This window comes from Ricinus communis, chromosome 1 (assembly GCF_019578655.1).
Source record: "Ricinus communis isolate WT05 ecotype wild-type chromosome 1, ASM1957865v1, whole genome shotgun sequence".
Classification (NCBI taxonomy): Eukaryota; Viridiplantae; Streptophyta; class Magnoliopsida; order Malpighiales; family Euphorbiaceae; genus Ricinus; species Ricinus communis.
Genome location: NC_063256.1, coordinates 11,892,221 through 11,916,209, shown reverse-complemented (window position 1 = coordinate 11,916,209; position 23,989 = coordinate 11,892,221). Strand labels below are relative to the sequence as shown.

The window sequence follows — 23,989 nt, the reverse complement described above, 5'->3', positions numbered from 1 at the left end:
TCATCACTTCAGTCACTTATATTTTTTATTTTATAAACATTTAATTAGTTATTATAATATTATTTATATCATCACTTATTACACTATTTATTTTTCATAAAACAATTAATCTTTAAGACATGATGCATAAACTTTAAACCCATGTATATAATAATTTATTAATGGAGCTGATACTTTAAACCCATGCAAACAAACAAATTAATAAACTTAAACATTTGAGGAGATGAGGAGGAGGAGAAAGAGGGGTCTAATGTAGAAATAGAGTGTGAAGATGTTAAAAATAGAACTATAAAAAAAGAGTATAAATATAGAGTAGGACTCCAAAAAAGAGGAGAAAAAGCTGACTAATGAATTTGATATAAATGTGAAAATGGAAGTAGAGTTAAAAGAGAGTGATGAAAAAGCACAAGTTGATGAGAGAAAATTTGGAAAAAGAAGAAGGCAAGAGTGACAAGTAGTTTTAATTTTGGAGTTACTAGGTCCCAAACCAACCAACTAACAAATTTCTAATTTTCTAGTAAGCCAACCCATTGATGTTTTGGAGTATTAGAAGTACTGCAATCAAAAAGCAACTTTGTTTTGGATTTGGAATCTAAAGAAATTAGAAAAGAAAGGGCTATGGAAGAAGGAAATGAAGAAAAGAGGGGAAGGAAAGTGACCACTAGTTTAGGATGAAATGAAATGTCATAATGGAAACTTAATTGAAGAGAGTGAAAGGTACAAGTTAATGAGTGGGAATTTGGAAAAAGAAGGTAAATGCCCTGTTATGTCTTCTTTTCATAATGAGGTGGATTGTATTGTCAAGTAATTGAAGAAATGAAAATAAAAGAGGCATAGCACACATTCCACTATTCTACTTTTTTTAGTCCACTTCCTTTGAAATAATTATAGTCCACTTTCTTAACAATTACAAAAATAAAGAAAAAAAGGAACATTAGACTTGGAGCTTTTAATACTAAAAATGGTCTTAAAATTAGCAAATAAGGTACTTATAAATGCTATCTTAAAAAAGAATAATCAATCTTAAATCCATGGTTATAATGATTGTATTAGTTCAGTCCTAAAAATATACAATCAACTATACTTTCTTTTTCTTAAATAATTTTAAATTAAAATAAACATTGTTTAAAATATTAGTAAAAACTAGTTAGAAAGCAAAGTAAAACCAATAGTATTCTTTAGAGAAAAATAAAATCTCATGGCATAAAAGACTTTTATATTAATTAAATAAAATAAAAAGATAATATGTTAGAAAAATTATACTGTTTACTTAAAAATATATACTATCTGAAGATAAAATAAATAATTTTGAAAAAAGAAAATAAAAATGTCTAATTTTTTAAAATAATATATAAATTCGTTTCTAAAACTATTTTTCTAATTTCTAGAAAAAGATCATTCTATTAGAAAAATTTATGGGTATTCTCTATTTTATAATATAATTCTTTTATGCACTATTAATTTTAATTTGTCCTGTTAGATGGTTGCGTATCTCACTTTCCTAGTAGCGTTTTGATTTTGATGTTGGAAAGTTGTAGCAGTGACATCATTGCAAATGTAAACAAATGCTGAAAAACGATTTTCTCCAGAAAAAGGAAAAAGAAAAAGCCAAACAACAAGGAATCTCAACACATTTGCACAACGTAAGATGTAGAGTTTTGTATTGGTACTTATTTGAGAGAGCAAGTATGATTTTATTAACGTTTTTGTATGCTCCTCCTAAATTGGACTTTCTAAGGAATTCAAGGATTAAAGCTAAAAGTTTATCTTATATATCAATGAGCTTTAGCATAATCTCAGAGTAATTAATATGGTTACTTTCCTAAATTACACATGGAAAAGATATAAATTTAAAGTTTTCTTAGCATGGCAACATGAAATTCCACAGGATTGAATTTTCTCTTTATGCTCATTAGGGCCTAATAGTTTCACTGCTCTTTAGAACCATTGATGGACTTGCATACAAGTCTTGAAACAAATTCCTCAATGTTCTTATCTGAGCTTCCACCTTCATCTACAGTAATTCTCGCTAACTCTTTCCATTTTTCAGAATTCATCCTCATCCCCTTTCCTGTTTCCCCTTCCATGACTTCCCTAATACATTTTTCAATCTCTTCTCGCGTGACAATCCCATTTTGATCAACCTCTACTCTAACTCCTACTCGCCAAACATCTGTGACAAACTTCGCATTCGTTGACTGATCCGACCATTGTGGCATTGCCACCATTGGCACTCCCAAGCTCAATGCCTCAAGTGTTGAGTTCCACCCACAATGAGTTAGAAAACACCCTACTGATCTGTGAGCTAGAACTTTTAACTGAGGACTCCATGTTACAACTAGACCCTTTTCTTCTGTTGTCTCCTCTATAAAGTTGGGTGGAACCTTTTTCTCTTCTGATTCTCTTACTACCCATAAGAAGTTGTTGTTGCTTCTTTTTAGTCCCCAGGCCAGTTGGGCCATTTGATCTTCCCCTAGGGCAGCCAGGCTTCCAAATGATACGTAAACAACTGAGCTTGGTTCCTTTGAGTCTAGCCACTTCATGCAAGTATCCGAATTGGGTTTAAAGAGGCTAACGCCATAGTCTTTGTCATCCTTTAATCGTTTGTCTAAAAACATTGAAGGAATTGTGGGTCCTATTGGTATGATTGGCCACTTGCTTGCCATCCACTTCACTACCTGATACACGAACGATATATCAAATTAAAAAAAAAAAAAAAAAAAAAAAAAGAAGAATTTCTAGAATTGCGAAAAATTTGGACACTGAAAGGCAGTGATGATTATCAAGTTTAAGTCAAAATCACTGGCTAGAAATAAAAAAAACAAGAGAGATAGGAAATCCACAAAACTCCAATAGAAGTTGGACAACTGATGTGTTGGTCTTAATTACAAGCTTGTAAATAAGAGTGCCACTGACAGGGGGGGTCGAGCTATTTTTCAGCAGGACCTCCCCTATAGTATTCTTTAAAGATGATGATACGAAAAAAGAAAAATCCAAAAACTACTTCGTAAGTGAGGTGAGGTACTTCTCCAAAATAAATGTTAGACGGCAAGTTGATATAAACTCTCGAGTAAAATAATTCAGTAAAATCTTCCGGGTCCTGTCACTCACATTCAAAGAAAATTGATATAAACTCTCGAGTGAAAATGCCACTCTAAATTGTTACCCCAACTCTAGTGTAAAACCCTGCCTTTCTACAAAAATAAAGCAATCACCGAAAGTTTTCTTTATTTGATAAGATTTATCTTGACTTTTATATATATATGTCAAAAGTGAGAGAAACCCTATCCCTCTCTTTCCTTTTTTCGTCTCCATGTCGCCACGCGGGAGGGGCATGAGGACGAAAAAAGGGGATCCTATCAACTTGTTCTGACCTAGGATAATAAGCTCATGAGCTTGGTCTTACTTCACCGTCGAGAAAGAAGACTTACGTCGACAAGTTTAACTCATACGTAGATTCCTTCTTTTGGAGTGTAAAGCAGTGTCAAACCAAAATACTCAACAAGCATTATCTCTCCCTGAAAAGGAGGTGATCCAGCCGCACCTTCCAGTACGGCTACCTTGTTACGACTTCACTCCAATCACTAGCCTTACCTTCGGCATCCCTCTCCTTGCGGTTAAGGTAACGACTTCGGGCATGGCCAGCTCCCATAGTATGACGGGATATATATATATATATATATATGATGAAAACACTCAACTACCAAGCTAAATCAGTACTCAATCATAAAGGAAAGGAAAAAAGAAAAGTCAGTGTTCATTCTTTTAAATCATTAATTGTGTGATTCTTGATTAATTGCCTCACCACATCCAGCCACCAACGTATAGATATGTAAACATGATTTCTTCTTGTTACAATTAATAAAATATTTCTGATTATCAAAAAACAAAAGAAGGAAAAGAGAAAGAAAGTTATGTAAACATGAGGCATAGTCCATTCACAAAGATGCTTATAGTGCATTCCTACTAAAACTGCAGAGCATCAATTTGATATATAAAGGAAATCGAATTTTATGTGTGAATTCTTTACTTCTTTTTTTTTTTTTAAATCTTAATCTACAGAATTCAATATTAAAAGAAATTATAGATGTATATATCATGACAAATAAAACTAGAGGGTGACACTTAATCTAGATGCAAGTGACATGTAACTAGACTTTTTATAGTGAGGTGTTTAATAATTAGTATTGTTTTAATTATATAATAATACTAACAATATTTATAAGTATGTATATATCATTCATCCATTGATTTATTCTGCACAAGCATTTTCCCAGGGAACAATATCAAAATTTGCGGTACCCAAGTTTATATATGTCTATGTATATGCAGGTTAACAGAAGCATACATACCTCATCCTCAAGCTCATTAAAGGTATTCCATAGAACCCAATCGACCTCATCAACATTTGAAAACTGACTAAAAGCCATATCATAAATAGCTTGATACGACCCTGGACCATTAACATACGATGGCATGTCATTTGCCTCCAGTTCAGGATATGCAGGCAGTGAAACCGCAGACTCCCCTAGAGGAACTTTCAGTGCTCCTTGAATCTTATGGTAATATAAACCAGTAACCGCACAAGATTGAGTGAAGAAAGAAGCTCCATAAACGCCTGAACTTCGAGCAATATCGAAAATCCAAGGTGTCGCTGAGTCATAGATCACACACTTGACTGGCTGTGGAGAGCTAGCATATTTCTCTATGAGCCCAGCTAAGCTTTCTGGAATGGTTCTATTGAATGTCTCGATAAATTCCTCGAGATCTGATGTCCTTTCGCCTTCTTCGAATCCATCAAAGATGGTTTCTATATGGACTGAACCTGCTTGAGGTGCTTGCATGGTTTTGGCAATGGAAGATGTGGCTATTAAGGTGACTTTTAAACCCTTTGATGCTAAACGTTTTGATAATTGGAGCATTGGGTTTATATGACCTTGTACCGGAAAAGGGAAGACAAGGACATGGCTTTGTGATGTTTCCCTAATCTGCTCTTCCTTCTCCATTTTTTCCTTCTATGAGGAAATAGGTAGGCACTTGTATGGAGCTAGTTAGGTTATTTATAGTAATGTTGCAAGGAATGCAGGAGATTGTGCCAAAAACATAAATAGATGCATGTGGAGACCTACTTGTCTAATTAATTTAGGCCTGCCAGTCTAAAATGTCCAAAGGTTTGCGCTAATTTACTATTTTAACAATATTTTTTAAAATTGTCAATTTAGATATGATTTAATCAATTGAATGTAATCTTAGTCAAAATTGAGTTACTGGTCAAAATTAATCACCTTAAAAGACAATATTGATGCAATTTAGAAAATAAAAATTTAAAATTAAATAACATATATAAAAAATATGGCATTAAGATTCATCAATTTGGATTTCACATTTCCTAATTAGCGTTTGTATCACTATTCGCATTGATTAATTCCGACAAACAACTCAAGTAGCTCAAAATTACACTCAATTTACTAAATTGATATTTTTAAAGAATTGGTCAAAATAAAAAAATTTCATACAAGTTTTGTATTATTTAGACTATTAAACCATTAATTTAATAAGAGTACATAAATTTATTTTAATTTAATTTTAATTATTGATATGGTTTAAGTGAAATAAATAAGTTTCTCTTTTCTATGATAAGTTTTTTTATTTTTTTTATTTATTCAATGTGGATAAATTTACACATCTACATTGTCTTTATCAAATTTAATAAGACTGCATACACTTAATCTTTTTTTTTCCTTTTTTTATAAATCATTCAATTTATTCAAAATAGAAAAACATAATACTTCACCATAAAATTTCATTTTTTTCTTTAAGTATTATATTTTCTCTTTTTTCATTCAGTTCTTTCTCATTTTATTTTATTAAAAAGATTAATTAGAGAATAAAATAAAAATATTATTAAAAATATATTTTTTATAATAAATTAATTATTTATACTTTAATAAAATGACATATTGAAAATATTGTTGGAATGCTCTATCCGCCTACTTTTCTTTTGGCATTTAAGATAAGCAAGATCACATGCCCATTTGTTTTTCATTTTCTGGCTATGCTACAACACATGCGAGAGAGTCGGTGACTCTTTAAGATGTGTCAGCAATTATTGTTGGGCGTTGCAAAAATAAATTTAAATATTTTAATATTTTTATAAATTTCTTTTTTCTAATCTATTTTTGCAAAAGCAATATATGCTAAAATATTTTCTACTAAATTTATTTAAAATGGATTTTTGGTCTAATTAAGGGTTTAGATTAATATAACAAAAATATTCTTATGTATTTATTTACACTAGAAAATTAAGGGAAAAGGTTCAAATATGCCTCTAACGTATAATTACTGGTGCAGATTGGTCTTTCAAGTTTTTTTTAGCCAGTTGCACACAATCTCGTCAAAACTGAGTTTTTAAGCCTCTTTTTAGAACGGAGCTAAAGATCGTTAAAATTTTCGTTAAATGGAAGTGAGGTGGCACATTTTCTAATCAAATATAAAAATAAAAATTAAAAAAAAAGAATTGTTTCCTCTTTATCAAAATCTTCTAGATCAACTCGTGTGTTTATGGAGAAATGAATTTTAAAGAGAGAAAACAAAGCGAGGTTTGTATTTATAGAGAGAGGAAAATTATCGAGTAAAATATAAATTCAATTAAAATATTTATATGATCCATACAAAATCAGTAAAAAATAAGTACCCAAAATTAATCTATATAAAAAATGCATAGTAAACTTGGCATTATTGTAAACCAGATCAATCAAAAAATTAAAGAAAATCCAAAAATTTTAAAAAAATATTATAAGATCATCATAATCCAAGAAAAAACAATCAAAGAAAAATAAATACATGTAAAGAAATCGATAAAAAAAATTAAAATATCAAGATATTAAAAGCACATTTATGTTTATTATACTTCTAAGTTGTTGACGAGAAACAACAGCTTTTAACACCATTTAATATTCTTATTTTTCTTATTTTTCTTCTAATACTTTAGCAAATAGTAACGAGAAAAACTCTTAGAGAAGACTGTTTTATATCTTTCTTTCTTCTGTTTTATAATAATAGTGGCCACTCTCTTCTTTTTCCTTTCTTTCTCTGCTTTCTCTCTCTTTATTAAAAGAAGAATGGTATTGTTTTTACTCTTTTTTGTAAGGGTACATTTGCGAAAATGACCAAAAGTCAGGGTAGGGGAGATAGTTTTAGTCAGGACTGTATTTCATGTTAGTAAAAAATAAGACATGTATTTATGTCCATCATCAAAGGCACACGTCTAAATAAAATTGGTAAATTTAGTTAAAATCATAGAAATAATATAACAAAATGCTAAAATTTGAAAGTGAGGATATATTTATGAAAAAGAATTAGAAGTCAAAATAGATGAGATAGTTTTGCCTTGAAATTACTACCGTGACTACCAGGTTAGGGGTATATATCCCTTAATTATGGTCACCGAGCTTTTCATTATATATCAAATTAGTACACACTGTAATTTTAATTCTTTTTCTTTTGGTACCATTATTTTGTTTTATAATGAAGGATGCTGTGTTTGCTGTAATTTAGTTCGATTTGGTAGCCAAATATGATCCATTCACTGCAAACTGATAATTGTTCAACTCAGTAAATGTCAATTTTCTTTTAAAGGAAGTAAATGTCACAATTAATGAGGCTAAATTACTATATTTCTTCGTTTTTCTTTTTCTTCTTAAGAGTATAATGCTAAATTAGGCAATTAAAATGCATTTTTACTATCTCAAATAATTCCTTTGTAGATTTTAAGAAGCTGTGTTTTTATTATATGATAGAATTCTGATTATTTACAACTGTTGCTTGATATATATACAAGATGAAATCCTACTCTAACGGTTGCATTCTAACATATACTTCTCAATGTGGAAAGGTTGAAGTGACCTTTCCTGCAAAGCAGGAAAGGTTGCTCCCTTTTTACTTATAGGTCTATAATGAACTGTCTGCACAAGCAATCTAGCTTGTGCAGCCTCTGAGACCACAGTCTTATCCTTTCTTCTTTCAGCACTCCCCCTCAAGATGGGTTCATATAAGTTTATTGAGCCCATCTTGCTGAGAATTGAGTGATGCGTCTGTTTGTCAAGTGCCTTTGTAAGAATGTCTGCTAGTTGGTCATGGCTCTTGATATAAGGAGTTTCAATTTCTCCCTTTTGAACTTTTTCCCTGATGAAGTGGCAATCCACTTCAATGTGTTTAGTTCGTTCATGAAACACAAGGTTTGATGCAATGTGACAGGCAGCTTGGTTATCACAATGCATCGTCATAGGTCCGTTGTTTTCAACTTTCATGTCTTTGAGGACTTGCTTGATCCAAATGAGTTCGCTAGCTGAAGATGCCATTGCAAGGTATTCAGCTTCTGCGCTAGATCTTGCAACAACACTTTACTCTTTGCTTTTCCATGTTACCAAGTTTTCTCCTACAAAGACACAGAAACCAGTGGTTAACTTTCTGTCACAGCTTCCAGCCCAATCTGCATCAGAAAAACCAACTATAGAATTAGAATTGTTATTCTTCATCCATATTCCCTGTCTTGGAGTTCCCTTTAGGTATTTGAGAATCCTATCTATAGCTTCTAGGTGACAGGTGCAAGGGGCATGCATGAACTGGCTTACCATACTTACTGCAAATGATATGTTAAGTCTAGTGACAGTTAGATATATTAATTTTCCTACCAAGCGTTGATAATGTCCTATGTTGGCTAGAGGTTCTCCATCTTCCAGATTGAGTTTGACTTTGGTTTCCATAGGAGTGTTGGCAGGTTTAGCCCCCAATTTTCCAATTTCTTTTAATAGATCAAGAATGTATTTCCTTTGACATAGGAATAAACCTTTCGGACTTTGCCATTTCTATGCCTAGGAAATAAGAGAGCTGCCCAAGGTCCTTAGTATCAAACTCTTTCTTTAGACTTTGTTTGACATCCTTAATACCTTGATCATCATTTCCTGTTATTATGATATCGTCAACATAAACTAGAATAATGATAGTGTGTGTGTGTGATTGTGTTTAATAAACATAGAGGAGTCATAATCACATTTAGTAAAACCAATTTTTAATAGAAAGAGACTTAGTTTGGCATACCATGCTCTCGGAGATTGTTTAAGGCCATAGATAGCCTTTTTTAGCCTACATACCAGGGAAGCATCTGTGGCTGATTCGTGGCCAGGGGGGAGAGTCATATAAACTTCTTTTTCTAGGTTTCCTTGTAAAAAGGCGTTCTTGACATCAATTTAGAATAAGCTCCACCCATGATTGGATGCAATTGAAAGAAGAATTCTGACAGTGTTCATCTTGGCAACCGGAGCAAACGTCTTTTGGTAATCAACTCCGTAAGTTTGAGTGAAGCCTTTGGCGACAAGTCTGGCATTGTATCTGTCAATAGTCCCATCACTGTTATACTTTATTTTGTATATCCACTTGCATCCAACGGGTTTCTTATTTGCAGGAAGAGGTACAACATTTCAAGTGTCATTCTTTTCTAAAGCTCGAAATTCTTCTTTCATAGCCCTACACCATTTGGGATTGGTATTGGCTTCGTAAAAGTTGGTTGGCTCAAGATGAGATGAGATGAGATCTGGCTTAAGTAGCTACGGTATTGGCTTGATATGGTATCATAGGAAATAAAACTTTGGATAAGGTAAGTTACCGAATGAGATACATAATCTCTTAATTTTAGAGGAGGTCGAGTTTGACGAGTGGATCTTCTCAAGGTGATTGCTTCCTCTTGAGGTTGAGGTTGGATTTGGGGTTGAATTTCAGAAGTTGTATCTTCAATTGTATTGTCTCCCCCTGAAGGAATTGACCTTGAGACTGGAGATGGCTCCCCCTGTAGAGAATTCTGAGTAGGGCTGCTAAGATAAAAATCAGAGTTAGGCGGAAATAATAACGTGCATGGCCCATGAGGATTACTATGATTTCGAGTGGTGTAATAAGGAACAGTCTCGAGAAATGAGACATCTCGAGAGATGTAAGTTTTATGAGTATAGGGGTCATAACATTTATACCCTTTTTTAGTGGAGGAATATCCTAAAAACAGGATTTTGACAGAACTTTTATCTAGTTTGTGTTGACGGTTGATGTGAATATAACAAACACAGCCAAAGACCTTGAGGTGACTTAATTCAATTTTTCTACCTTTGAGAACCTCTAGGGGACTTAAATGCTTTAAAGTGGCAGTGGGAAGTCTATTAATCAGGTAGGCAGCAGTTAAAAGGGCATCCGACCAAAAAATCGACGGGATATTATTTTGAAAAAGGAGAGTACGAACGACATTGAGAAGATGTCTATTTTTACGTTCAGAAATACCATTTTGTTCAAGAGTATTGATATAAGTGGTTTGATAAACAATACCTTTTTGTTTAAAGAATGTAGAAAAATTTTGGTTTATGTACTCCGTGCCGTTGTCGGAGTGAAAATTTGTTAAAGTAGCATTATATTGGTTTTGGATGAAATTATAGAATTCTTGAAAATGAGAAAAAACTTCATTTTTTTCCTTTTAGTAAATAAACCCAGGTAGTACGAGAATAATCCTCAATAAATGTGATAAAATATCTAAAATGATTATAGGATGTAACAGGGGCAGGTCCCCAAACATCAGAGTGAATTAAATCAAAAGCTTTTTCAGATATACTGGAGGATAAAGAAAAAGGTAATCGAGTGTGTTTAGAAAATTTACACACATCACAATTGGTGGAATTTAAGTTATAATGAAATAATTTATTCAAAACATTGTCGGAGGGATGCCCAAACCGCTGATGCATTAACATGCCTTGGTTAGGGTTTGTTGACAAAAAACATTTCTTAGGTGGAGCATGGAGGTAGTAGAGGCTATTTTCTAGTTTTCCCTCACCAATCATCTTCCCAGAAATTCGATCTTGAAATATGATTGAAGTAGGTGAGAAGATAACATTGCAGTTTAAATCACAAGTAATTTTACCCACAGATAACATATTAGATTTAAATTCAGGTAAATATAAAATATTTTCAATGTGAGAGTCAAGTAAAATTGAAGTGCCATATCCCTGAATTTTGACTTTATCTTCATTTGCAACAATCACATGGTGGGAATTGGAAACAAAAATAATTTTTTTGAAGTTTTTTGGATCCCAAGTCATGTGATCTGTTGCCCCTGAGTCAATAATCCAAGTATTTTGACAAGGTTTTAAAGAATTTTATGAGGAATTTAAAGCAGTTTGAACCGAACCTGACCCGTCGGGTTGAGTTGACCCGAACCCGTTGGGTTGGAGAACCAAGGCCTGTAATTGGGCCAACATTTCGGCCACTTGGGCTTGCTGCTTCTGCTGGGCCTAGAGGGCCTGTTGGGCCGGCTGGGCCTGGAGGGCCTGATGGGCCTGTTGGGCCTGATGGACCTGCTGGGCTTGGAGGCTCTGCTGGGCCTGGTGAGCCTGATGGATCGGGCCTCACCTGGAGGTATTATAACCGGATCGAGTCTAGTCCAGATTTTTCGGGTCGGGTTGCTCCCTTGGGTCGGGTTGATGTAACCCTAGGGAGTCGGGTCGGGACGTCATATAACTATCCGCATATGACGCCCAGCCCCCATAATCCCTTTTTTCACTAGGGTTTTCCTCGGGCCTTCTTCTTCCTCCTCTTCTCGCCCCTTCGCCGCTCCCCCTTTCCCAACCTCGGGTTGGCTTGAGCTGCGGGTGTAGGTGCCAGCAACGAGCGCGATTGTGACCCTACTTCTTGCAGTGGTCGCATCGCTCGCTCGTGCTCACCCCTCCCCCTGTCTGGCTTCCTTCGGTGAGATTGAGGCGATGCGATGCGAATGCTTGACTTTCAGTGAGATCCAGTGAAGCCGAAGGGTTCATTAGAGTCCTTTGAGTCTCCTCGCGTTGCACATTCGCCATGACAGTGTCGATTTTTGGTAAGTCCGTGGATAGGAGGATCTGAGACCTCAAGCTTTCATAGCTTGAGTCTAGTCCTCCCAGGTAGGTGTATACCATATCATTTTCTGCTCTTCTTTGAATTTCTTCTACATCTATTGATGGAGGTAAGTAGCTTTAAAGCTCTTCCCATCGAGTTAGTATTTCTGTTGCATACTGCGAACTTGATTTTGTGCCCTGAGTGATTCTTGCTAATTCTTGTTTTCGGTTAAAGATATGGGCAAAATTCTGTTGATGGCCATATAGGCTTTTTACTTTATCCCAGACTTTTTTTGATGAATCCAGTAGCATACAGAGCCTTGCAATTTGCAGCTCCATAGTGCTGGTGAGCAACGACATGACCATGTGGTCTGTCGTTTGCCATTCTTCCAGTTTCTCGAGCTCATGCTCTGTCGGGGCTTCTGGTCTTTCAGGCTTTGGCTTTGGCTTTGTGCCTGTGATGAAGCCAAGCTTCCTTCTACCACTAAGACCAATATAGACCGATTTGGACCATTCGAAATAATTCTGATTTCCTTTGAGAATGATGCTAGTTAATTTGTTATCTGTTTGTGACATATTGGTGGGTAAATGATGATTATAGGATGGTAACCTGCTCTGATGCCATGTAGATTTTAAGAAGCTGTGTTTTTATTATATGATGGAATTCTGATTATTTACAATTGTTGCTTGATATATATACAAGATGAAATCCTACTCTAACTGTTGCATTCTAACATATACTTCTCAATGTGGAAAGGTTGAAGTGACATTTCCTGCAAAGTAGGAAAGGTTGCTCCCTTTTTACTTGTAGGTCTATGATGAACTGTCTGCACAAGCAATCTAGCTTGTGCAGCTTCTGAGACCACAATCTTGTCCTTTCTTCTTTCAACATCCTTAGTCTAGGATTAGTCCATAAGTCTTGAGTCGGGAGATACCACGAAGTAGCTTTGCTGATCAAGACTTACAAACTACATTTACATAGTGTTTGGTTGAAATTTAAAAAATTAATGAAATTTATTTGTAAATCTAAAATTTTTATGTTTTAAATAGAGTATAAGTTAATTTAATATTCTGCATAATCAAATTTGTATAGAATTGGTTATAGCTAAATTAAGTTCTAATAAAATGAATAGGATTTTTAAATGAATTCTACATTAATAAATTAATACATTCCATAACATAAAAATATCTTTTTTAATTTTATTATTTCTATTTTATTTTCTCTTTCATATTATTCTGAAATAAAATGAATCCTTATATGAATTTATACCAAACATAGCATTAACCTAAGTTATCGTTTGTCATATACTGTTTTATATTTTGATTGCTTAATTTAGTGTTATAGTTTTAAATAAATAAAGATAATGATTCAATGTAGGAAAAAAAGAAACAATATTTAAGCTCAAAAGTAATTTTTTTTATTGGTTTCCACATCATCAATTTTAGGCAGTAATGTGTTACGGTACCTACATCGCAGCAAAATAAAAATAGTATTATGGGCATTAAAAGGGTACAAATTAAAATTATGGTATCATTTTGATAGAAGGGAAAAACTTGGTGATCAAGTAGGCAATTTACCCTTAGACGTGGCTAGTCTTTAATGCCTTAGATTGGCTTCACCACCTTGTTATTGTAATTGACTTATTTGAGTTTGATCAATTTTCTTCAATGAACATTTTACTTGGTTTAATTGCACTTTTTTCTTTAATCAAAGTTTTATCCCGTTGAATATTTCTTGAAAAAAACTTTATAACAAGGCAATTATAAGAAAGTAATTAGGTTGTATCAATCTTTTTTAAAAGAAAAATTGCAAATTTTTTAATACAAAACATATCAATGTAAATTCTAAACTAATAAGTTATCTTCCACTTTCTTCCCCTTACTCTTTTAGTAGCTTATGTTCCTTAGAATAATTGACTACCCATAATCTTGAAGCCTCATAAAACTTTCATTTGCTTTTCAAAGGATACATATACAACTTGTACGAGTAAAATATATAAATATAAATGGTTCCACAATCATGTATAATGTATCATAATCAAAATTAAAAGTATCTCTCCTACCCATTAATGAATCATGCAATATTACCTGTATACTTTTTGACTGTTTTATATACTTTTTGACTATTTTGTGCTGATATACCAGCTAAATTTTCTCATAAGATAAGATGTCATTTTGTCTAATTTTTTAATTTAATATATCAGACTATAATAAATAGATACATTATGCAGTGTGATATGTTATCTGGTGAGAAATCTGACAACTATATTAGCACAAAAATCGAAACCGTCATTTAATTTATTAATGGAAAGGTATTGTACTATTATAATTGATTTATGAATTGCCGTACTAAGTGGATACATGATGCATATTACCCCCACAAGCATGACCTCAAAGTAATAAATATGGTTACTTTCATGAATAAAGAAATTACACATTCAAAAAGATATCCATTTTCAATTTTTCTGAGGACAGCAACTTAAAATTCCACAGGATTGAAATTTTTTTTCTTTATGCTTATTCGGGCCTCATAGTTTCAGCGCTCTTTAAATGCATTGCTGGACTTGGATACAAGTTTTGAAACAAATTCCTCAATGTTCTTATCTGAGCTTCCACCTTTATCTACAGCAATTCTCGCTAACTCCTTCCACTTTTCAGAGTTTCTCCTCATCTCCTTTCCCGTTTCCCCTTCCATCACTTCCCTAATACATTTTTCAATCTCTTCTCGAGTGACAATCCCATTTTGATCAACCTTTACTCTAACTCCTACCCGCCAAACATCTGTAACAAACTTTGCATTCGTTGGCTGATCCGTCCATTGTGGCATTGCCACCATTGGCACGCCTAAGCTCAACGCCTCAAGTGTTGAGTTCCACCCACAATGAGTCATAAAACATCCTACTGACTTGTGGGCTAGAACTTGTAACTGAGGACTCCATGTTACGACTAGACCATTCTCTTCTGATACCTCCTCTACAAAGTTGGGTGGGAGCTTTTTCTGTTCTAATTCTCTTACTACCCATAAGAAGTTGTTGTTACTTCTTTTTAGTCCCCAGGCCAGTTCGGCCATTTGGTCTTCTCCTAGGGCAGCCAGGCTTCCAAATGATACGTAAATAACTGAGCTTGGTTCCTTTGAGTCTAGCCACTTCATGCAAGCGTCCGAGTTGGGTTTGAAGAGGTTAACGCCATAGTCCTTGTCATCTTCTAATCGATTGTCTAAAAACATTGAAGGAATTGCGGGTCCTATTGGCATGATCGTCCACTTGCTTGCCATCCAATTCACAATCTGACACAAGATACATAAAAGAACAAAAGACATTAACTAACAATGGGGACTTAAATATACTAACCAACCAATTGCTATGTTTCTCCTAGCTCTTTGGCTATGTCTAGAAACCATGGAATGGCTGAGAAGTATCAGGGATTTTATCTACACCAACCGAACTGGCTTACATTTCCGTCAATTCTCCATAAGGGTAGACGATTAGACTGATTTTCTTAAGTCCTTCAGAAGCAAGATGTTTGGATTATTGGAGCACTGGGTATCTATGTGAGCTTATGAAATGATAAAACCTGAACTCTACTGTCCAACCACTAGCTAAATATTTAAAATGAGAGAAATTCTTAGATAAACTCGATCTATCACGTTATCTATAGATTAATTTAATTATATATTAATATGTGACTATATTTATTAATTGTAATATTTTTAGTTGATATATTATTATTAATAATAATTCATGATTAATATATAAAATCATATATTAATATATAATTTAATTTAGCTTATAAATAATAATAGATCGCCTCTATTTAAGAATTTCTAGCAAAAACTACATGCCAAATCCACAAAAATCCAACAGAAGTTAATAGTTATCGTGCTGAGTAACACAGTGGCAGTGCCGGATCTTGTGAGGAATATTTCTTTAAAATAAATAAATACCATGAGGTGATCTGTATGATGCTAAAAACTATATAATATTATTATGGTACCACGCAAGCCATCATGTTCCCGTTGTGTTTGTTTGTCCATCAGATGTAAACTTTTTAGCAAGATTTTGACTCTTCCAAAGTGAAAATTTAATTAAATTTTGTCTTAGATATAGGTATAAACTTTTCAAAAAATTTAAAAATTAAAAAAGTAAATCCTATTTATCAAAAACTTATTATATAAATTTAATTCATCGTAGCATCGTTTAAGAATGAAATAAAATATCACCTAAATAAAATTATTAAAAAAGATAATAATATTAATTTTGTAGTATATCTACCGCGTAAACTGTAATCATATATATTTATATATATAACGCTGTCAGTTTTTGGTATGACTCAATTAAACGATACGATACGATAAGACACGTAGTTAGACGGATTTAGATTTAGAATAAATGGGTTTGGATTACAAATGGATCAACCTATTTATGACACGAAAATAACTAGGTTTAAACGAGGTAATCCTACCTAATCCGTGAGTGACACAAATAAACACGTTTGTTTAAATGGATTTACAGATTAATAATAGGTATATATGATACATATATATACTTTAAATATATTTATATTTTATATAAATAATTTTATCATTTATAAAAATATAATATATTTTAAAATAATAATTTAAATTAAAATTATTTTATATTTTTAAAATTATAATGGTTAGTTTCTTTACCTAAAAAATATATTTTAAAATTAAATTTATTAAATAGATTATACGGATCAATTCATTTAATCTAATAAATAAATATATTTATATTTGAACTTTTTTTTTATATAATTAACTAAACAGATCACAATCAAATTAATATTTTTTATATTATATATATCGGATTATATATATATATATATATATGTCGACAAAAAATGATTAGAGAAGGCATGATACTAATTATCTAACATTTTGTATGAGTATAATTTGTAGGGTATGAGAAGCATACCTCATCCTCAAGCTCAGTAAAGGTATTCCATAAAAGCCAATCGACCTCATCCACATTTGAAAGCTGACTGAAAGCCATATCATAAACAGCTTGATATGACCCTGGACCATTAACAAATGACGGCAGGTCATTCGCCTCCAATTCAGGATATGCAGGCAGTGAAACCGCAGGCTCTTCTAAAGGAACTTTCAGTGCTCCTTGGATTTTATGGTAATATAAACCAGTAGCCGCGCAAGACTGAGTGAAGAAAGAAGCTCCATAAACGCCTGAACTGCGAGCAACATCGAAGATCCAAGGTGTCACCGAGTCATAGATCACGCACTTGACAGGGTGTGGAGAGCCAGCATGTTTCTCTATGAGCTCAGCTAAACTTTTCGGAACAGTTCTGTCGTACGTCTTGATAAACTCGCTTGGATTTGATGCCTTCTCGCCTTCTTTGAACCCATCAAAGATGGTTTCAATGTGGACTGAACTTGCTTGAGGTGCTCGCATGGTGCGGGCAATGGAAGATGTGGCTATTAAGGTCACTTTTAAGCCTTTTGAAGCTAAATGTTTTGATAATTGGAACATTGGGTTAATATGACCTTGAATTGGGAAAGGGAAGACAAGGACATGGCTTTGTGGTGTTTCTCTAGTCTGCTCTTCCTTCTCCATTTTTAATTTTCTTTTTCCTTCTGTATCCATGCACAGAAATATGAGAAAATAGACAGGCACTTTTATGGAGCTAGTTAGGTAATTTATAGTAGTAATAATAGTGGTGCGCTTTATCTCAATAATAAAGGTAAAATTTAATTCTTTTTCTTATCCTTAGTTTTTCAGCTTAATAGTCATAAAAACTCAGAATTTTACCTGAATTTATTATTTTAGCTACTGTAAATATTGTCAATTTAACCATAAATTTACTAATTAAAAGTTATTTTAACCAAATTTGAGTACCGGTCAAAATTAAACTAGGTAAAAAATGACGTGCAAGTCATGAATAATTTTAAACACATCCAAAAAGACCTAAATTGCCACATCATTTTAAAATTAACCACCTTAGTTAAACTAACTAACCAACTCTATCCACTTTATCCATTTTACTCAAACCCATTTTACCTTAACTAAAAGAACAAAGAAGAACTCTCTCACCTCTCATCTTTCTTTTTCTTCTTTGACTGTTATACAAGTTGCAGCACCAACACAGACATAATATATCTCAGTTATAAAAATGAGATCTTTCTATTGCCGTTCACGTCAAATTTAAAATTCTATTCAAGTTCTTCAACGTGGAATCTAAGTTTTAGTGACTGAGATCTTGATCCGTTTATTTAGATTGTTATGGGTGAATCTTCGCTTTTTTTAAATCTTTTTATAGAAAAATAAACTTTAAAGTCCATTTTTAGAATGAATTCTCACAAATAAAAAAGAGAAATAAGTAACGTATTTGAAAGAGTGATCTTCACATTTTATTTTTTTTTAAATATATTTGTAGAAAAAGATTTGTTACTAATAATACGACCGGAAATTCAAAAAAAAAAATTAGAAGATAAGAGTAAAATGGGTAAAGTTGGTAGGATTAGTTAGGTTAAATAAGATGAGTTAGTTTTGAATCGATATGGAAATGAAATCCTTTTACATGTTAAAATTTATCTATGATTCTCTACCTGGTTCAATTTTATTAATTCGAATTTGGTCAAAATAGCTTTAATTAGAAAATTCATTATTAAAGCAATAATATTTAATTTTTTTTTTTAAATAAAGTTTGATGTTGGGATGACCGAAAACAGTTCTTTTGTCTCTTGCAAAAAATACTCTAATTTTTTTTAAACAATCTAAATCTTTTTATTTAATTATTTAAAATTATAAATAAATACTCATACTTTTAATTTATTTTTAAAAATGTCTTCTAATAACAATAAGATTTTATAATTAAAAAATGACATAAAATATTAATTTTATTTATTAAAAAATAAGCGAGTCAGTAAAAAATTTATTATATTTAAATAAAAGAGTAATAAATGATAAATATATATGAAATTTTTTATATTCTATTATTAAGTCTATGACAAACTATTTTTATTGATTTATAATTATTATTCTTTAATAAATATAGTTGACTTATCATATTATTTTTTTAATTGTAAATTTTAAAATTTTTCATCAAAAAATATTTTAAAAACTAATTAAAAGTATCGATGTTTATTTTAAAATTTTAAAATAATATAAATTAAACTATTAAAAAGTATAAAATCTAAAATTAACTAGTAATTACATCTTTAAAAAAATACCAGTGCAAAATTTTACACGTGGGACTCAATCAATAGTACAAAATTATATTAAAAAAAAAGGTTATAGAACTGCAAAAATTACTATAAATAAAATAAAATTATTATTTCATTAATATTGGTCTAATCTACACCTATGAGCAATTCTTTCTTTTCTTTTCCATTCAAGTCATCTATATTAGTTCAATTATTTTCTCTTTTTTTTTTCTGTTCTTGTGCTTTTGTTGTTTTGCATGCCAGAGGGAAATGGTACTAATAACTAGCATCCAAGTTTTAACACACAAATACATTTATATAATTAAAATGTTTACACAGAGGTTTTGTGTTCAAACTTGGATACCTCCTCTATAATTACAACTTTAAATGGTTTCAGTTTCCATGACACCTGGCTGATAGGAAAGATGTGGACATGGATGAAGATGTCTAGCAAGGAAATGTAACACGTTAGTCGCAATTCGCACCAAACAAGACCATGTCCACTGTAAGTCTCACTCAATGGAAATTAAAAGGGAAAAAGAAAAAGGTTATTTTATGCCATAAAGATATATAGCAAATTATATGATTATTATTTATTATGTATGTATTTAAGATAATTATTCTCAAAGACCTGACGTGCAAACTTTTTGTTTTGTTCTTGGAAAGTTGTGGTGTGGCAATGACATCATTGCATATGTACACAGATATTAAACGACGAATTCCAAAAGAAAAAAAAAATAAAAAGAAAAACAGAAGAAGCAGCTAAACAACAAAGGAATCTCAATTCAAAAATCACTTTCAAATATATTAGAAGTATGTGGTTTAGATTATTGGTGGCCAACAATGGAAGCTTGGAGAAGGTGTGATGAAACTCTGCACATGGTGGCCCATATTGCTGCCACAGTAATACTTCTACACTTAAACTCTGAACAACTACCATTTGCCCCTCCAGCTTTCCAGTCAGATTAATTTGGCCTTCTTTTATCTTTTTATGGTCAATTTTTTGAAAGAGTTCAGTTTAGCTTTTTTTTAAGTGAATTAATTAAAAGTGAGAAGTGAAATTAAACTCAATCGACAAATTGAGGAGTCAATTAAATTTATCCTATTTTAAGTAAGAATTAAGAATTATAGATTTAAATTCTTTTAATTGCTATAAATTTATTAGAACTATCAAAATAATATCGTTACTGTCATGGGTATTTTTTTCACTATCACTAATTTTTTTAAATAAGAAATTACCACTAATAGTAAAAATATAGATGAAATTTTACAATCCAGTATTGCTGTTATTGCTCCTTATCAACCTTCATACTATTACTTTCACCCATCAATTAAAAAATAATATATGCAAAATCACCATCAGCACTCACAAAAACACATTAATTAATCACCTAAAGAAAATAATGCAATCTAAGAGACTAAATTTATTGCCAATATTAGCACCAAAGCCACACTACACTAACTTCTTTATATTTGCTCAACCAAGTAATTAAAAGTCTAAAATATATAAGAAAAATTAATATATAAATTCAACTTGATAAGAATTATAATTAAATTACTTTTAAGAGGTCAAATTGAGTCCGCACATGCAACAAGTTGAGTGGCCAAATTGAGCCGATATTAAAAGTTCAAATTAGTCTTTATCACATTGCAACTCACTCTCTCACAAGAAATACTAAATTATACTTATTCGAGAAATTCAAGAGTCAAATTAGCCATAAAGGTGAAAAATGAGCCAAATCGAATATAACTTCAAAGCTTGAGGTCCAAATTGAATTTTATTACTTTGAACAATAAAGTTAATAATAAAGGAAAGAAATATTGTTTTTCCCACGAGGTTTGGCAAACCCACAATTGAATCTTGACTAAAAAATATACAATACAATCCTTTTATACCTTTAAAAAATTAATAAAAAATTCACAATTTTTAATATTTATAATATTATTTTTGTTTCAAACAAAGGTATCTTATTATAGCTACTAAATAATATTGTTCATATCAGTTGCCATGTGAGGAGAAGAGAGACCAATATCTCTTGTGGTCACCAATTTGATATATATTCCATAGCTGTAGCATTTGATATTTAATCACCACATCAGCAAGATTACATCGAATATCTCTAGTATCCTTAATCTGGAACGAAAATAGAATTTATAGTACCCAAATAAATAAAACTTATAGTTCCAATTTGATACATAGTGGAAAGTTTGATGACAATAAATGACTTACCCTTCTTTTGATATGGCAGCTGATGTGGTTCTCTCTATATGGATGCTATGTCAACAATTTTAGACCAGAATATTTTAGGGCACTCCTTCACTTAAAACAAAAATGGTACTGTAGATATCAAAAAGATATAAATTAAAATTATGGTACCATTTTGATATAAGGGCAAAATTTGGTGATGGAATGTGCAATCTATCCTGTGATATAGCTAGTCTTTATTGAGGGTGAATGCCTTGATTGGCTTCACCTTGTTTTCTCATATTATAATTTACTTTTTTGAGTTTGATCCGTTATTTCTCATAGTCATTAAAATTCTCTCAAAAGATTTTATAACAAGATAATTTTAGATAAAGTGATTTGGTTGTATCAGTTTTTACAATAAGTTCATGAACAGATAATTTTAAAATTTAGTTTCCGATGAGCATACAATCATAAACTAATATAAAGACTTAAACTTTGTAACCTTAAATACAAGTTCATCTATGTTTTTATCAGAAGTCCCACCTTCACTAATAGCTTCAACAGCCAACTCTTTCCATTTCTTAGAGTTCTCCTTCATTTCTTTTCCTCTAACACTCTCCATTACTTCCTTTATACAATATTCAATTTGATCTCTTTTGGCAATTCCATTATCAGCATCAACCTTCACTCTAATGCCAACTCTCCACACATCCTCAACAAACTTAGAATTTGTTGGTTGATCACTCCATTGTGGCAATGTTACCATTGGCACACCCAAACTCAATGCCTCAATAGTAGAATTCCAACCACAATGAGTAAAAAAGCACCCAATAGACTCATTTGTTAGGATTTTCACTTGAGGACTCCAATTCACTATTAATCCTTTCGGTGCCACTTCTTCCACATATCCTTTTGGTAGTTTATGTTCCTCAGAGTTCTTAACTACCCACAAGAAGTAGAAATTGCTTCTCTTTAAGCCCCATGCAACTTCTTCCATTTGCTTTTCACTTAAGTTATTGGCTATGCTGCCAAAGGATACATATACAACTGAACCAGTTGGTTTGGTGCTAAGCCAAGTAATGGGAATGGATGCATTAGCTTCATAGAGATCAATACCATAATCGTCCTCATTTTCAATCCTTTTGTCTGAGTAACTGGATGGTATTGTTGGGCCAATTGTCAACAGTGGACACAGTGTTGACATTGTATCCACAACCTGTTAGATAAAGACAATGAACCAAATATTCATTTATATGTAACTTCTGTTATTAGTATTTACTAAATAACGTAGTATCAAAGAGATTCATGATCTATAAAAAACAGAGGAAGAGTAGCCAATGGTAGAATCAAGAGGGCTAGGATGCCTATGGTCCCTCCTAATTTTCTACAATAATTTTATAGCTGTCTGAAGAAAATATCTGAATCTGCCACTAATGATATATTCAACCACTTAAACAAATTAATGTGAACCATGTTCATACCTAATCAATACTGCGATGGAAATAAATCCGCTAAAATCAATTTTCATAAGACATAACTTTTTAGTAAATTTATTATTTAATATTAGAAATAGATAATATTATTTTTTTATTTTTTTATTTTTTTGTTTTAAAGTTAAAAGACCTATGATTTGTCTAAAGTGTTCAGAGATGTTAAAGCCACCATGGGTACAGCCAAATGAATTCACAATAAACGGGGCACGTCTACATACCTGGTACTCCAACTTGTAGAATGTGTTAACGAGGATATAATCAGCCTTGTCCACATTAGAAAACTGTCTCTTTATCATCTCAGCATTCGCAGGATATGCTTCCGGCAACACAATGAATGTCGGCAAGTCTTGAAGCTCTAGTGGAGGTAACCCCTCGATCAGCACTGGCATTGAGGAGGAATTCACGTCGGGAACCGGCACCATTTTCCTGTAGAAACTGTAGAAGACATAATCGACAGCACAAGCATGCGTGAAAAACGCAGCCGCGATCAATCCAAACTGCTTGGCAATATCAAGAGCCCAGGACAAGAAAGGCTCATAAATTAGACAGTCGATCGGGTTTGAAGAGCTCTGGTATTTCGCTATGAGCTCTTTTAGGGTTCTTGGACCGACGGTATGTATACTTGAAAGATAGGCACCCATGGAACTAGCTTGCTCAAAGCCACCCTCATCGTAGCCGTCGGATATGGTGTCGAATTGCAGAAGGCGGTTAGATGAGCTGACTAGATGCTTGGACCTGGATATGTAGGTGGTTACGATGAAGGTGACTTGCAACCCTTTAGAGACCAGACGCCTTGAGAATTGAAGCATAGGGTTGAGGTGACCTTGCCCTGGAAATGGAATTACCAGTACATGCCCTCTACTCTCCTTCTCTCTCATCCTAAGGATAGCTACCAAACAAATTGATTAGATTCAGTATTTAAAATTTCAGCGTTTAGAACTCAGTGTTTAATCTTTCAGCATTTAATTTTTAATTATATTAAATGTTATATCATCATTATTTTAGTAATATAATAATATGAAATTTATTTTAAATATATTTACTAATTAGTATTATATAAATTAAAATTATAAACTATTGATATTACTGTTTTTTGAACTTTAAAATTATCGTATATTAGAAAAATAATTTATTAGTTAATATAATATCAAAAAAATAATTAATATGTTAATTTCTAGAATTAAACTTATTATTTATTTAAAAATATAATTGATTAAGCAATAAAAAATAT

The 23,989-nt window shown here is 32.2% G+C and overlaps 3 protein-coding genes across 3 annotated transcripts; all 3 read right to left on the bottom strand.

The window, feature by feature from the left end:
- Nucleotides 1-1,749: 1,749 nt before the first annotated feature.
- On the bottom strand, nucleotides 1,750-5,054 carry LOC8279682 (UDP-glycosyltransferase 74E2). The gene is made up of 2 exons (XM_002529778.4): nucleotides 4,353-5,054; nucleotides 1,750-2,678 (listed from the first exon to the last, which is right to left on the bottom strand). Exons 1-2 carry the CDS (start codon nucleotides 5,004-5,006, stop codon nucleotides 1,929-1,931), a joined length of 1,404 nt encoding a protein of 467 aa, XP_002529824.2. The 5' UTR covers nucleotides 5,007-5,054; the 3' UTR covers nucleotides 1,750-1,928.
- A 9,243-nt stretch (nucleotides 5,055-14,297) lies between these two features.
- Nucleotides 14,298-17,585, bottom strand: LOC8279683 (UDP-glycosyltransferase 74E2). Its single transcript, XM_002529779.4, has 2 exons — nucleotides 16,835-17,585; nucleotides 14,298-15,186 (listed from the first exon to the last, which is right to left on the bottom strand). Exons 1-2 carry the CDS (start codon nucleotides 17,516-17,518, stop codon nucleotides 14,437-14,439), a joined length of 1,434 nt encoding a protein of 477 aa, XP_002529825.2. The 5' UTR covers nucleotides 17,519-17,585; the 3' UTR covers nucleotides 14,298-14,436.
- Nucleotides 17,586-21,687: 4,102 nt separating this feature from the next.
- LOC8279684 (flavonol 7-O-beta-glucosyltransferase UGT74F1) lies at nucleotides 21,688-23,691 on the bottom strand. Its single transcript, XM_002529780.4, has 2 exons — nucleotides 22,977-23,691; nucleotides 21,688-22,481 (listed from the first exon to the last, which is right to left on the bottom strand). The coding sequence occupies exons 1-2, from the start codon at nucleotides 23,634-23,636 to the stop codon at nucleotides 21,741-21,743; spliced, it is 1,401 nt and encodes a 466-aa protein (XP_002529826.1). The 5' UTR covers nucleotides 23,637-23,691; the 3' UTR covers nucleotides 21,688-21,740.
- Between the last annotated feature and the right edge of the window lie 298 nt (nucleotides 23,692-23,989).

Bases quoted from the DNA above. Each gene is read 5' to 3' on its own strand.
- LOC8279682 (XM_002529778.4), bottom strand. From the start codon at position 5,006: ATGGAGAAGGAAGAGCAGATTAGGGAAACATCACAAAGCCATGTCCTT. The intron at 2,679-4,352 runs GTATGTATGCTT...TTCGTGTATCAG, and splicing joins TTAATGAGCTTGAGGATGAG to GTAGTGAAGTGGATGGCAAG.
- LOC8279683 (XM_002529779.4), bottom strand. From the start codon at position 17,518: ATGGATACAGAAGGAAAAAGAAAATTAAAAATGGAGAAGGAAGAGCAG. The intron at 15,187-16,834 runs GTATGCTTCTCA...ATCTTGTGTCAG, and splicing joins TTACTGAGCTTGAGGATGAG to ATTGTGAATTGGATGGCAAG.
- LOC8279684 (XM_002529780.4), bottom strand. From the start codon at position 23,636: ATGAGAGAGAAGGAGAGTAGAGGGCATGTACTGGTAATTCCATTTCCA. The intron at 22,482-22,976 runs GTATGTAGACGT...TTTATCTAACAG, and splicing joins TCTACAAGTTGGAGTACCAG to GTTGTGGATACAATGTCAAC.